General features: G+C 41.0%; 1 protein-coding gene across 2 annotated transcripts in view; it reads left to right on the top strand.

Annotated features, from left to right (window-relative positions):
• Nucleotides 1-13,902, top strand: part of MICU1 (mitochondrial calcium uptake 1) — a 184,626-nt gene that overhangs the window by 147,105 nt on the left and 23,619 nt on the right. For both annotated transcript variants that reach the window (XM_020783150.3, XM_078391364.1), the window contains one exon: nucleotides 3,697-3,805. In XM_020783150.3, coding sequence (XP_020638809.3) covers nucleotides 3,697-3,805 — 109 coding nt within the window. The remainder of the gene's footprint in view (nucleotides 1-3,696; nucleotides 3,806-13,902) is intronic.

The following is a 13,902-nucleotide window of genomic DNA, read 5'->3' on the forward strand; positions in this document are numbered from 1 at the left end:
GAAAATGGCGGCGCTATGGAGGATCTTCTCTGAATGGTGAGTTTTAAGCCCATAGGAACGTATTGAAGGGGTTTCAATGCATTTCTATGGGCTTTTTATTTTTACATTGCGACGTTTTCGTTCAGCAGCAATTTCGCTGGAACAAATTAACGTTGCAATGCGAGTCACCACTGTAGATTGCACTCATTCAATAATCATGCCATGTGTCTTTACCTGTCTTGTTTTCTGGTATCATAGCTAGTGGAAGTCCTGTTGTTGGCTTCTGAACCAGCCAATGTAGTACCTGTGTAAGCATAGAAGAGAGACAGGGTGTTTGCACTGGCATGTTTGAAAAGTCAGATATGTTGGATATAAAAATCATATCATGCAGACAGGTGCATGAACTAATGTTCCACAAGTCTCCCCTGTGCACATAGACTGACCACATACAAGTGATCCTGTTTTACTTTTAGTGTTGCTCTGAGGGCCTTTGCATTGTATAGTATGACACTGCTATTGGTTGTATGGAACATTCCCTGATTCATAGAGAACAGACCAACTTTGGGGGCAAGGGAAAGCCTGTACTTCTCATTCAGTGCTTGAACTTTGAGACAAAGCTGATATCACTTGAACAAGATTTATTATTACTCTGATGTAGTTATTGTATTTTTCTACTGAACAATATTTTTTGCTTTTCTTTTCTTTTCTTTTTTAAAGTACCAGTGGACAAGAGATTGAATCTTTTTGTTTAATTGTGAATATTGCTAATCCCTTGTGGCTTTTAGTTTGCATATATCCAGTCATTTCTTTTGAACTTGTAAAGGAAATAGATCTGGTGATAATGCAATACATGGCTTGAATGTAATGAGAATGTCATTCTGAATGTTCCATCATGGATTGGAATTAATTTCTAGGTTTCTTTTTTAGTTGCTTGTGACATTGACTTTGAAGCAAGACATAATTAACAGGTTTTCAACTTTGAAAAATTAATCATTTTAAAATGGCCAAACCTAACCAGTTTGCAGTATAATTTTTTTTATTTCAGTAAGAATTATTAGCATAGTAAGGTTTGTATCGGGGTTTAAACATTTTTATTTCTTTGCATCTGACTTTAAAGACAGTTTATTGTATAGAAAACACTACTGGCTGTGTACTGGCCGATGTTAGTACTAATTAGAAAAGCAAAATTGAGTCCCTTTCTTTTGAAATGCTGTTTATCTCCATAAGAGAGAAGTTACTGTTTCTGTTTAGAACTATAGATCTAATATTTTGAGAGAGCTGATAGAATTGGAAGAAGAACTGTATTTGCATTGCATGTAGCATGTTTGAAATCAGTTTTTAAAAAGATGACTACATGATGTACATGGAAGCAATTTTTTTTTTGGCCTGGGAAGCGTGGTTTTTTTGTTGATAAGCGAGGCCTTCTACTTGGCTGCCAGAAGGTTGTTTATTTTAAATTGCTTTCGAAATTGATTTACAGTATTTTCATTCATGTTGGCATATGTGAACACCTCTTTTGGTGTCTGTGGGGTTTGCCACTCACTGGTGTGCTTTCTCTGATCCCTCTTAATTCTCCACCTCCTGTGTATGTGCATGCGTGTCTGCTTCCTTCACAAGCCTAGAAATGCTGATCTACTGTAGTTTAAATGTCTGGTCAATTTCAGCCACAGGTAGCCCTTCCCTATACTGTCTCCTTCTCCACCCCCAGTCTATGTACCTTCCTTCTTCCCAAGCCTCCTCAGTGTCTCTGGTTAGTTTCAGCCCCAGAGCTCTCTTGCTCCCTCTCTTTCTCCACCCCCCTCTCTCTATGGAGGGAGAGAAAGGGAGGGAGGGATAGAGAGAGAATGTGAGTGTCTGTGTCTGTGTGCATGTGTTGGGCTGCAGGGAAACCAGTTTTCTAATTTTTTTTCCTATCAGTCATCCTGTGCTAGCATTATGCCAGATTGCAAGAAACTTTAAAATGTACAAATTATTTAAAATACAGTAACACCACAGCAGCAATGGCTGGTGGGTGTGAGAGGAATTCAGCATGAGGGTCAACAGATTTAGTACAAAGCCTCAAATGCAGTGGTGGCGCTGCGGGTTAAACCCTGAAGTCTATAGATCTTCAGCTGTAAGATCGAATCCACGCGACGGAGTGAGTGCCCGTCACTTGTCCCAGCTCCCGCCAACCTAGTGGTTCGAAAGCATGCAAATGCGAGTAGATAAATAGGGACCACTTTGGTGGGAAGGTAACAGCGTCCCGTGTCTAAGTCGCACTGGCCATGTGACCACGGAAGATTGTCTTCGGACAAACACTGGCTCTATGGCTTGGAAACGGGGATGAGCACTGCCCCCTGGAGTCGAACACGACTGGACAAAAATTGTCAAGGGGAACCTTTACCTTACGTCAAATGCAGTGAGACTGCTGGATAGCTTAGTGGTTTAGGAATCTGTCTGCAGAGGCAGAGGTTGAGAGTTTGATTCTACACAGTGCCTCCTTGACCAAGGCTGGACTTGATGATCTATAGGGTCCCTTCCAGCTCTGCAGTTATATAAAACCCACGTAGCCCCATACAACACAATTTAAAAATGGATTAAAAGTTTTCCCAAGAGGATACATGTACTAACCCAAAAACCATGTGACTGCCACATGACTTTAAACCAAATTCAAAAATCCTGATCCATCACCCAATTTATTTCAATAGTGTGACTCTGCTCTTAGTGGAGTTTTATGCTTACTGAGTAGGTTGAGGATTGTAATGTTTGGAGAGAAGTATTCATTTCTTAATTGTCAATGGTACCATATTAAAAGTGCTTCAAATGAAAGATATCCATACAGCATGACGGAAATATTGCTTGATAACAAACTGATCCGTATTAAAATTTAGAAGCTAGGTTACAACAAGACTATACAGCTTGCATCTTGTAATTTTCAGTTTCAGAGTCTCTGATTTTAGAAGCAAATATTTTAGCCACCAGGGTGAATTTGAGATCAGGAGAATGTATGGGTGTGACTTAATTTCAATCACTTTTTGGTTTTCTTCCTTCCCTTAAAAGTGAATTTACACATGTGCATTCACAGGCAGTACTTGCACTAACTATATTGTGTGGTATGGTGTTATTAATTAAAGAAACAAATGGAAGGCCTGGGTTCGTATCTGTGTTCTGCCATGGAAATTCACTGAGGCTGAGTGTAGCTGTGGTAAACCACTCCTCAAACATCTCATGTACCTCAGAAACCATGTTAGAGTTCTCATAAATTGGAAGTAACCTGACAGCACTAAGAAAAACAAAAGAAAAAAAAACTCACAACACACTAGGAATCTCTTCTGAGTCTCAGATGTTGTCCACACAAACATACCACATATTAATGAGCAGTATAAGGCAGTCACCAGTCTGCTGCCTTCATCCTTTTGGAAGCAGCATCGTTAAGCACACCATCTCATGTGTTCCTTGTGGGATAGAAAAAAATTAGCAGATGTTGGGAAAAGGCTGAAGTTAATGATTATTGTTAATATCCACCACCAGAAAAACAACATCAAGAACCCATGAGAATAATGTCTGCCAATCTTTTAAGTTTTTGCTGCAGCAACAAGGTTAACAAGTACAGTCCATTTTTCTATGGCTTACCAATGTTAGGTGAAATTGCACTTAAAATTTGCTTGATTTAGTTTTCCCATTAATGTTCTTTGATCAAATTCTAAACTGATGGTGATATTTTCATTCTCATTGCAGGGACTAACATTTGAGGAGGTAGAAAACTTCTTCACTTTTCTGAAAAATATAAATGATGTGGACACTGCTTTAAGTTTCTATCACATGGCTGGAGCATCTCTCGATAAAGGTACTGAATATCTCACTTTAATTCTCTTTCATTTACAAGAAGATGACGCTTCTATGTTCATGTTCTTAGATCTGTAAATTAGATTTTTGATCGTGCTAGGAACAGGAGCAGGCACCTTTTGCCCTCAGGATATTTTATGGATTGCAGCTCCCACCATATCTCATCTTTGACTATGTAAGCTAGAGCCTAATAAAAGGTTAAAAAGAGGGCTGCAATTGCCCATTCAAGTTTTGGATATAAAGGGTATAAAGAAGACTTCATGAAATTGTTGTAACATTTAGGTTTAAGTTTAGATTTATTGTTACAAGTGAACAGAGCATCAGTCAAGCTCCAACAGTGGACTGCAGACACAAATTATCCTGTTTCCCCATTACACCCAACTAGTAAGGGTATAAACGAATATGCACTGGCCTGACCTGTGGACAACAGTCCATTGTAGAGAGTTTAAAGACAGTCTGTCCTGATTGTGCTTCTTTTCTATATGGAGGGAGATTTCATTCCATAAATTTATTCTCTGCAGTATTTAGAAAATGAATTGATTTTGAGTTGGAAAAATGGTTCTCCTTGTTTCAAACAAAAGGACCAGAATTCTGATGCAGGAAAGGACACACAACAGTAATTGCACAGGCATTTTCCCCCTTTGGTGGCCTTCAGGATTCTAGTTTGTCACGCCTTAAGGTAAAGGTAAAGGTTCCCCTTGACATTTAGTCCAGTCGTGTCCGACTCTAGGGAGCAGTGCTCATCCCCGTTTCTAGGCCGTAGAGCCAGCATTTATTTTATTTATTTATTTATTTATTTATTTATTTATTTATTTCATTTATACCCCGCCTATCTAGTCAATTGTGACCACTCTAGGCGGCTTACAACATGCAGTTAAAAAATAAACATATAACAAACCACATCACAAATAATAATTTACATAAATTAAAAGATAGAATAAAATTTTGTCTAAAGACAGTTTCTGTGGTCATGGGGCCAGCGCGACTTGACACGGAACACCGTTACCTTCCCACCAAGGTGGTGCCTATTTATCTACTTGCATTTACATGCTTTTGAACTGCTAAGTTGACGGGAGCTGGCACAAATGACGGGAGCTCACTCCATCACATAGATTCGATCTTAACAACTGCTGGTCTTCCGACTTTGCAGCACAGAGGCTTCTGCGGTTTAACCCACAGTACTACCACGTCCCCATTGTCATGCCTTAAAGCCAAAGCAATTTTTTAAAAATTAGCCTGATTCCTAGCATCTCCTGACAACTTGGGGAAGTCCACGTGATTGCAACCTTGTGGTCTCTGAGTTTGTTTGAGCATGCTGTGTTTGAGTACTTTCCCTCTATCCGAGAGGATGTGCCCTATTATTGCAATACCTGTCATGGAGTATGTGTAGTTTATCTGAATTTTCCATCCTCAGTAGCATGCAATGGCACATATGGGCACATCAAATGCATACAGTGTTCTTAGTAGTTCTCATGATTAAGGGATGTGATTAACAACCCATCAGCTTTCACCACAGTTGTCTTTTCCATACTGCAAGAGATGTAAATGTTCACCAAGCTGAGCTGCTGTGAAATGTTCAGACCATGAAGGGATACTAGTAGAATTATAAAGGATGTAAAAAATAATTTTGAAAAAACACTATTTGCATACTTCGTGATGATGTAAACATATTTTTTACGCTGTCCCAATTCTGTGTGAGTTTTCCATGTTGTCAACTCATGTGGGTGTGACAGGAAAGCTGAAGCTTTTGAAGATAAGAGATAGCTAGATTTTCAGTATTCTGAGAGGAGGGAAGTTGTTTGCACTTGCGGAAAGGCAATTGAATGTTTCCTAATTAGGTTTGGGAACAGTCACACCTTTCCAATGATGATTAATAACCTCATTATCCAGACAGTTTTTTCCCAGTTTGGTGACATACTATGCTTATCATAACTTATACAGTGTGCCCTCCTAAACACATTAATAGTATCATTAAATGAAGGCGAGGTTATGCTTGCTGCTTCTCACACGAGTACCTGAATAACAAGTACCTAATCCTGTTGGACAGCTTCCAGTGATGAAGACTTCTGTTTTTTATTCTGGGGTGCACACAACTTTGCCTGATTGTATACAAACCATTCACATCCTGAAATAAAAAAAGGAGTATTTAATTGGCAGCAGTTTATCACTGACAATAGCATCATTCTTGTTATGCAGGCAGAACTGCATAACAGGGTTTTGGCCATGGGGGGTTAATTTTCCCTCTGGTAATGTGTTGGATTAAAACTAGATTGACTTTTGCAGCAAGGACTTCTCTTTGATTATTGAATGCAAGATGTGCATGTGGTATAAGTAATTCTCAGGTCTGTGGCAATATACTCTCATTGCAAGAATTTAGAATTATTATAAATGTAGAGGGGTGAATAACAAATTAGTATAAAGTAACTCCGTGTATTGCCTGCTTCCAATTTTTTTTACTCAACCATACTAATTTCTACTTAGTCATTTTTCTAAAGAAATAAGAGGACACATAGGAACGGAATAACGCATGGAAATAGTTTTTTTTAAGTTTAACAGTAGCATACTATGCTTTTAAAACATATCCATCAGAACAAATAACCTTTTGAGAGCCTCTGAAGTGCTGATTGGAGTTTGCTGTGAGACTGTACAAGCTTTATGGAACCATCTGATCTTCCAAGACCCTCAGTCCACACCTATATCTCTGTGAAAGATTTGTTTTCATTACTGAACCACCAGACTATTCTTTAAACCCCACCATTCACCCCATCTCAGTCCAAGCACAGCTTATATAAAGAGGAAGTGCTGCCAGTGCAAATGATATTTTCTTCTGTTCATACCACCCACCCGCAGAGATTCTTTTTCTTTCTTTCTTTCTTTCTTTCTTTCTTTCTTTCTTTCTTTCTTTCTTTCTTTCTTTCTTTCTTTCTTTCTTTCTTTCCTTCCTTCCTTCCTTCCTTCCTTCCTTCCTTCCTTCCTTCCTTCCTTCCTTCCTTCCTTCCTTCCTTCCTTCCGTCCGTCCGTCCGTCCGTCCGTCCGTCCGTCCGTCCGTCCGTCCGTCCGTCCGTCCGTCCGTCCGTCTGTCTTCCATGCCCAATCTAAAATTGGGTCTCCTGCCATCCCACTTTAAGCTTTTCCGTTGTTGTCGATCAGAGGTTGTAGGGAAGTACCTTTCAAAAAGACAACTGTGTGAAATACCTCAGATGCATGCATGCACTGTGGATTGCAGGAGCTCTTTTACTGTGCAATGCTTTTGGCCTTCTTAACAACAGTCTAGTCTATTATAAAGGACGTGCACATTTTAAAAAAAGGATGTTCTATTGCACCTTGCAAACCAATTCATTTTTTTCTTGCACAAAGGTATCTGTTCCAGAAATGTCCTATTTTACTTCAAGATTTAACACCAAACAAGCTGAATAAATCATTATCATGAATAAATTTAAACATAAGTCTTGGTTGCTGGGATCTATGCCATAAGTTTTGGCTTAGCATTTAAAAATCCTTAGTTGTTAGAATGGTAATAGGCATACTCTTTAAGTTATATTCTCCCTTATTTAGAATAAATATGCTTCCAGTTATAATGGCAGCAATTCTGCAGCTAGCATGGCCATATTAGCTGCGAGATTCAGCAGATTTTTAGTCCAGAAACGTAACATTTCCAAGCACTCGGCAAACAGTTGTTTTTTGGATGACAAACTGAAGACCCTAAAGTCAGAAAAAGCAAGAAGGATATTTTCTTCTCTAAACAATTACATTATGACTAAAGCCATTCTGTGACAAAGATATTGATGTGTCTGCATAATTATATTAGTTGTTTATTTAAGCAGAGTCCAACAAAAATGCTACCTAGCAATTTCTGTTATTAAAATGAGTCAAGAAATCCATGTTCTTCATCATGGCTTCCATGACTCACACATGTGGGTCAGAGTGCCTGAGGCCCTGTTCAGAAGCTTCTAGGTTCAAAAGCTCTTCTCTCCGGCTCTGCCGGCTCCGCACACTTCATGATTACTTCCTCAGTTCTTTTCTTTCCACCATGAAAGTAGCAACTAGGAGCTTCTTGGACAAAAGCAGGATTGCCTACCTACCTCCTCTTTTCTCCTCTGTTCTTCCTCTATAAAAAAAAAAGACAGACAAAAAAAGGATACTGTTTATTCTTTATGCCCCCCACATCCTTTTATGGCTCCAACAAGCCTTCTTAAGAAATGTACCTGATGTCCACAATGTTTCTCTGCTGCTTGGAAGAGGGCCATAAGGCCACTCAGCACCCTGTTTGCCAAGAATTCACCAAAACAGGCCACCTCAATAGAATTTCTAAATTAAAACCCTTTCTCTGGGAGCATTGGTGCTCACTTGGCCTTCCAGCAACCAACAGCACCTTTGGGCCTGATTTGCAAGACCCCATCAAAAGACTTATTGAAGTTAGCTGCAACCTTTGCCAGTGTGATCCCCTCAACATGGAAGGGCTTGGACAGAGGGGTCCTGCCCAGATGCAAGACTATATCATTCTGGCTCAGCAAGTGGTATTGAAGGACTTGGCCAAATGCAGACAGGCCCAGTCCAAGAAGAAACCTAAGAACCTGGACAAACACACTCCTATCTCAGTGAGCCTCATGCATAGACTTGGCTCCGATACCTCAAACACAAGACCTCTCAATCCTCAGAACAACCATCTCCCCAAGCTGAAGCTCTATGCGCCAAGCTTCCCCATGTCAGGCTCCACATGCAACCCCTCCAGCACTGATTTCTCCAACGCTTCAATCGTCTCTCCCTGCCCAGGATTTTTTTTTCAATATATATTTTTTAAAAGGTCCTCTTCTGTTGATGGATGGCTACCACCAGCTGTCTACTGGTGCACCATTTTAACAACCCCAACCCACTTTCATGGTGGGGATTAGATATCTCTTCTACAGGCTGGGTTGCCCGCTGCCTCAACCTCACAATCCAGGCCCAATGGTTCCCTCAAGAGCATCATCACCACATCAATTTTCTTGAGCTTCTCATCATTGAGAAAGTCTTCAAAGCATTCAGATGTCTCCTAATCATCCAAGTAATGCAGGTAGCCAGAGACAATACATTTGCCATGTTCTACCTGAACAAACAGGGCAGCGCACATTTTGGGGTGGCATCCAGCAGTAAGTTGCAACTAGAGTAGGTGCATTCAGTCAGCAGAGATTCAGTAAGTCAACACATATGAACGTTCCACTGATTCAGTTGATCCATTGATTCACTGACGTCCAGGCCACGAGGCGAACCACCTTAGGTTCCATGTCTCATTGGTGGTGCTGCCACTGCTGCTGTTACTACTGGCACCCTGTTGGCCAAGCTTTTTATGGTTAATGAAATTAGGGTGGCAGCACATGGTACGCATGCATGTATCCTAGATGCAGGATGCTACTGTATCTATGCATGAAATGTAGCACATGATAGAGATCCATCATTGTCAAATCATTCTTGCCATTTACTCTGTTTTAGTTGTTTGCAGCGAAAACTCTCATAATTGGCACTGATTGATATTTCTTTCTTGAGGGAAAGTAGCAGCACTCTGTGGAAGAATATTTCTGCCACAGTTACATGGTACAGGTGGAATCTAGTGAGATCTCTTCAGTCCCCAGCTCTAGTGAATGTAGAATTACAGTAACAACACATCAAGAATTGACAGGACAATTTGACAAATCTGCTGGAAGCATTACTGCAGTGCTTGTCATAAGTCGTGCTCCTACAGCTCCTTCAGAGAGGAGAGCATTAGAAACGCTGGAGGTGCAGAAGGAAGATGGATGGCCAGTAATGCATTTAAAATGTTGATCAGTGACCCTGATGGATTTTCTTGTTAGTTTTTTTTTTCTTAGCAAACTAATACTATGCCTAGTACAAATTCTCTGCTTTCCTCAACCCCACATCTCAGGCTCCATCCTGGAGCTTATTACCAGTGCACATCATGGTTTAATACACTGTTGGGGGATTTCTTTTCTGGACCACCTCCCCTTGAAGTTAATCTGCCATTCCATTCTTAAAGTGAGAGTAGCTGACACCTGTGATGCAAAAGGCCAAAATGAAGTGTGTGTTTTTGTGTCCTTATCCTCTTTTTTTTCCGCTCTCCCTGCTCAGCCACTGGACAAGGGAGGGATAATACTTCAGGTTAGAGGTCCAAAGAGATTGCCCGTAGAAAGATAATGAAGTATGTCTAAGACTCATCCCCAGTCAAGAAGAGGAGGGCCACAGCTATATCTTTTTCAGGACTTTTCAGAATATTTGTTTCACATTTTTTTCTCTTAGTAGATATAACTGTGTGGTTGCTCAGTGTATGAGTGGTATAGCTCAGTGGTTTAGGCATCTGGTTGCAGAGCCAGAGGCTGGGAGTTCAGTTCCCTACTGTGCCTCCTTGACAGGAGCTGGACATGAAGATCCACAGGGTTCCTTCCAGCTCTGCACTTCTGTGATGAAGATGACATTGTAGGTAAGCCAAAACTAGAGCAACCATTTTGGCACAGTGTAAGCATACATCTGGCTGGACAGTTTTTTGATTTTAAAAAAAAATCACACTATCCCCGGCTCATGGAGTTGAAAACTGTAATTGTTGATTGATTGGCTCAACCAATGAAAGATAAGAGCATAGAGGAGAAAGCATGAACCCCTAGTCATAGAAGAGCATGCAGATAAGAGAAAGGTTTCCGTTTTTGCAGCTGTGTAACCTGTATAGCTTATGAATTATCAGCTGGCTCAAGGGAACACAACAGCTTGTATCAAATGGTTGGAATGGAAATGACGTAATATGATTAAGGTCGGGGAGAGGAGTAGGGAGAATGCTTGGATATATTCAGAGCTTGGAAAAGAAAGTTTTTTTTTTAAATTACAAACCCCAGAATCATGCTCAGTGTGAGATTCTGAGAGCTGTCAGCCAAAAGCGAACTTTTTGTAACTTCCTGCTGAGTTTGACATGCATAGACATCCATGCAAACAGTTGTTTCTTTGTACACTTTTTTAGCTCAGCACTGGACCAGTGCAAAAATTAAATATACTTTGAGGGCAAGGGGAAGAATACAGAATTGGCCAGTTGACACCTTTTCAAAATGAAGTTAATTCCTTCTATACTTTACACCCCAATGGCTTTCAATGGGAATGCTATCATAAGTCATATTTTTATCTGAAAATGTCAAAGATGGAATACAAATACAAGTAACTGGGCTACATGAGTGAATGGCATTGCCAAGTGCATCCCAAGGTATTTTAATTCCTCTCTGAGCTGGAGAGATAAAACCTTGGTGTGATTATCAGCATTCACATTGTAGTTTTATATTCATAAATCCCCATCATCTGGCTGGAGTCTTTTCAGGCTCTTTGGTATGTGGGGGACAAGTTATACCCTAAGTATGAAGCATTGGTTTCAAAACCACAAGAAGAATTTGAAGATGGGAAGTGGCACTGCATATTGATTTGTGGAGTGTACTGATATATAAGGTGTTACACATGTTGACAATTTTCAGTCAACAGTGGAGAGTAAGTTTTAGTAATACAATCTTCAGAGTGAAACATAAATAGATGTAAGATGTTTGCTGGCTTTGATGTGGAAAGATTGATGCTGTACTTTAAAAGCCTTGAATGAGAATTGGTTGCTTTGTGAGCGAGCTTTCTCTAGAGAAACATGCTTTTGTTTCTTAAATCCTGAAAGCTACTCTGTCTTTGGGCAGGCTTCAATGTATCTTTGCCATAAAGACTGTGGCATGATTTAGAGAGCATGCACAAAAGGACAAAATCAAATTGGTGTGTGATTCATGATTGCCGTTCAGGAAAAAAATAACAGAGCTGTCAAAAAAGCATAAATAGATGTAGAATGAAAATTGGTAAAAAGTATATCTTAGCACTGAATGAAAAGTGGAGGAAGTTTAAAGGATTTCTGTTCTAAGCTAAAGTGCAGCAGTGCAGCCATCCATAAATCAATATCAAAAGCAAGCAAAAATAATGTTCTGGAGTTAGATTAGAGAGGTTGTTGTAACTGACTAAGGTAAGTGCTAATTAAGATATAAAAGCCATGCCCCCAGAAAGCAAGTAATAAACTCACATTGGCAGAAAACAAGGAACATCAGGCAACATGCCATATTTGAGGAGGCAGGATGAAGTCACAGTAGAACAAAGGTGGGTAATAAATAGTGACATTGTATGCATTTAAGGGTTTTATTGCGCTCTCTCTCTCTCTCTCTCTCTCTCGCTGTCTCTCTCTCGCTCTCTCGCTCTCTCTCTCTCTCTGTGTGTGTGTGTGTGTGTGTGTGTGTGTGTGTGAGAGAGAGAGAGAGAGAGAGAGAGAGAGTGTGTAAAAGAAGCTTGGTTGTTTTCTTCTCATCATAATGGCTGCATGGCACAAACATGGATGTGTACTGGCATACAAAGTAGGCTTCTGTCCCTGATATGTAAGATAGAGCTATCCAGAGTGCTTAACATTATACTGCTCTCTCCATAAAGTATTTTGTCAAAGCACTAAGATAGCAGAGGCTTTCCATCTTGAACTTTCAGAAGCTTCTTGCCTTATATAATTGCACTGGATTTTCTGAATACTGCTAAAGCAATGCTAATGTACTGGCTTCCCTGCAAGCTTTGTCTGTTCCTGGCCTTCAGCTGACTTCTTTAGGCATGATTGGAATAGGAAACATGGAGCCACCAAAAGTCCTTGTTCTAGTCCATGCCCCTTATCCCCTTACACCACCCTCTGGGCCCTCTGGGTACTGGCTTGTTCTTGACTACAGCCATTGCAGACATTCCTGCCAGCACTGGAGTTGTTGCCTCCAGTGCCTTTTCTGTGTGGGTGTCAAGAGTCAGGGCAGGCAGAGGAAGACTTGCCTGTCAGAAGTCAAGGCACTTTGGCCAGGGTTGTCTGTTCTGCAGGGCTGTGTGTGGACTCCCCCTGCTCTCCCTGGACTGTGGTCCAGGGATCCTGCTTCAGGACATACTAGATGAGCTTCTCTGCAAGACAGGCAGACATGGGAGCCTCCTCCGCCTTGTCCCAGTGCTTTTCTTCTGCTGATCATTCTGTCCCAGCCCTCCTCTGATTCCAGGATTTGTTCCCTCTGGGTGGACTAATCATTCCCAGTGCCTCCTTGAGGTTCTTTGGGTCCTGCAGGCCTTTCAGGGGGCCCTGAGTGAGCTCATACAGTCCATTCAGGGTGCTGGCTATGGTGATCTCCAAACAGAGGGACACAGAGTCATACCAGATCTGCTTCTGTTTTTCAGTGAGTGCCTTGATTTGAAAACATACATAGGGTAATAAGTCTGGGTAGTAATTGACTGAAAGGCAGGGAGCACCATCTTTTTTGCCTCAAGGTGTTGGATGGCTGACAAGACAATGTGCAGAAATTGAGAGCTTTAAACATTTCCTGCTTGCTGAGTTATAGTGATCATGGGGGTGGGGGTGGGGTGGAGAAGGCAAGACTTTCTATTATTCCCCCATGGTTTCCAATGAGAAAAAGATGATATCTCAGTGCCAGAGAGCAGCATCCCTCTCCCATAGCCCAGCTAATCCTCTATCTCATAGGAGTGATTGATATCCCTCCAACTGTGGAGGCTGCACAGGGAGAGGCCAAAGGACACCGGCTATGCTTCCTGGTGAAAGGTGACCTGAGTTACCTACCAGGAACCACTTGAACTTTGGGTAAACCCTGTGGGACTCCTTGAGCTGAATACCTGTTGAACTTAAACAGCTAACAAGGAGCAACTCAGTTTCTGAATTCATCAGTTAATTCTCTTACATCATCATGCATAAGCACATCAGGTAGTTCAGGATGATTTTATAGTGCTTTTCTTACACTATCTGACGTGTGGACAGAGATATATGCAATCTCTGCTTTCAATCAGACTGGATGGCTTGGATTACTTTCTGCTGATTTGCTTGAGTTTCTGTTTGCCTTTGACAAGATTTAAACCACAGGTGAGTATCTGTGGCCCTCTAGATTTTTTGAGAGAGAAACTCCCATAATGCCTGCTTGTTGACTGAGCTGTTGAGAATTATAGCCCAAGAACATGTGGAGGGCCAAAACACCCATGTTTTAAACCAGTGGTGTCCAACCTTGGCCCTCCAGATGTTCTTGGACTTCAACTCCCAGAAATCCTGGCCAG

The sequence above is a fragment of the Pogona vitticeps genome, chromosome 3, assembly GCF_051106095.1.
Source record: "Pogona vitticeps strain Pit_001003342236 chromosome 3, PviZW2.1, whole genome shotgun sequence".
Classification (NCBI taxonomy): Eukaryota; Metazoa; Chordata; class Lepidosauria; order Squamata; family Agamidae; genus Pogona; species Pogona vitticeps.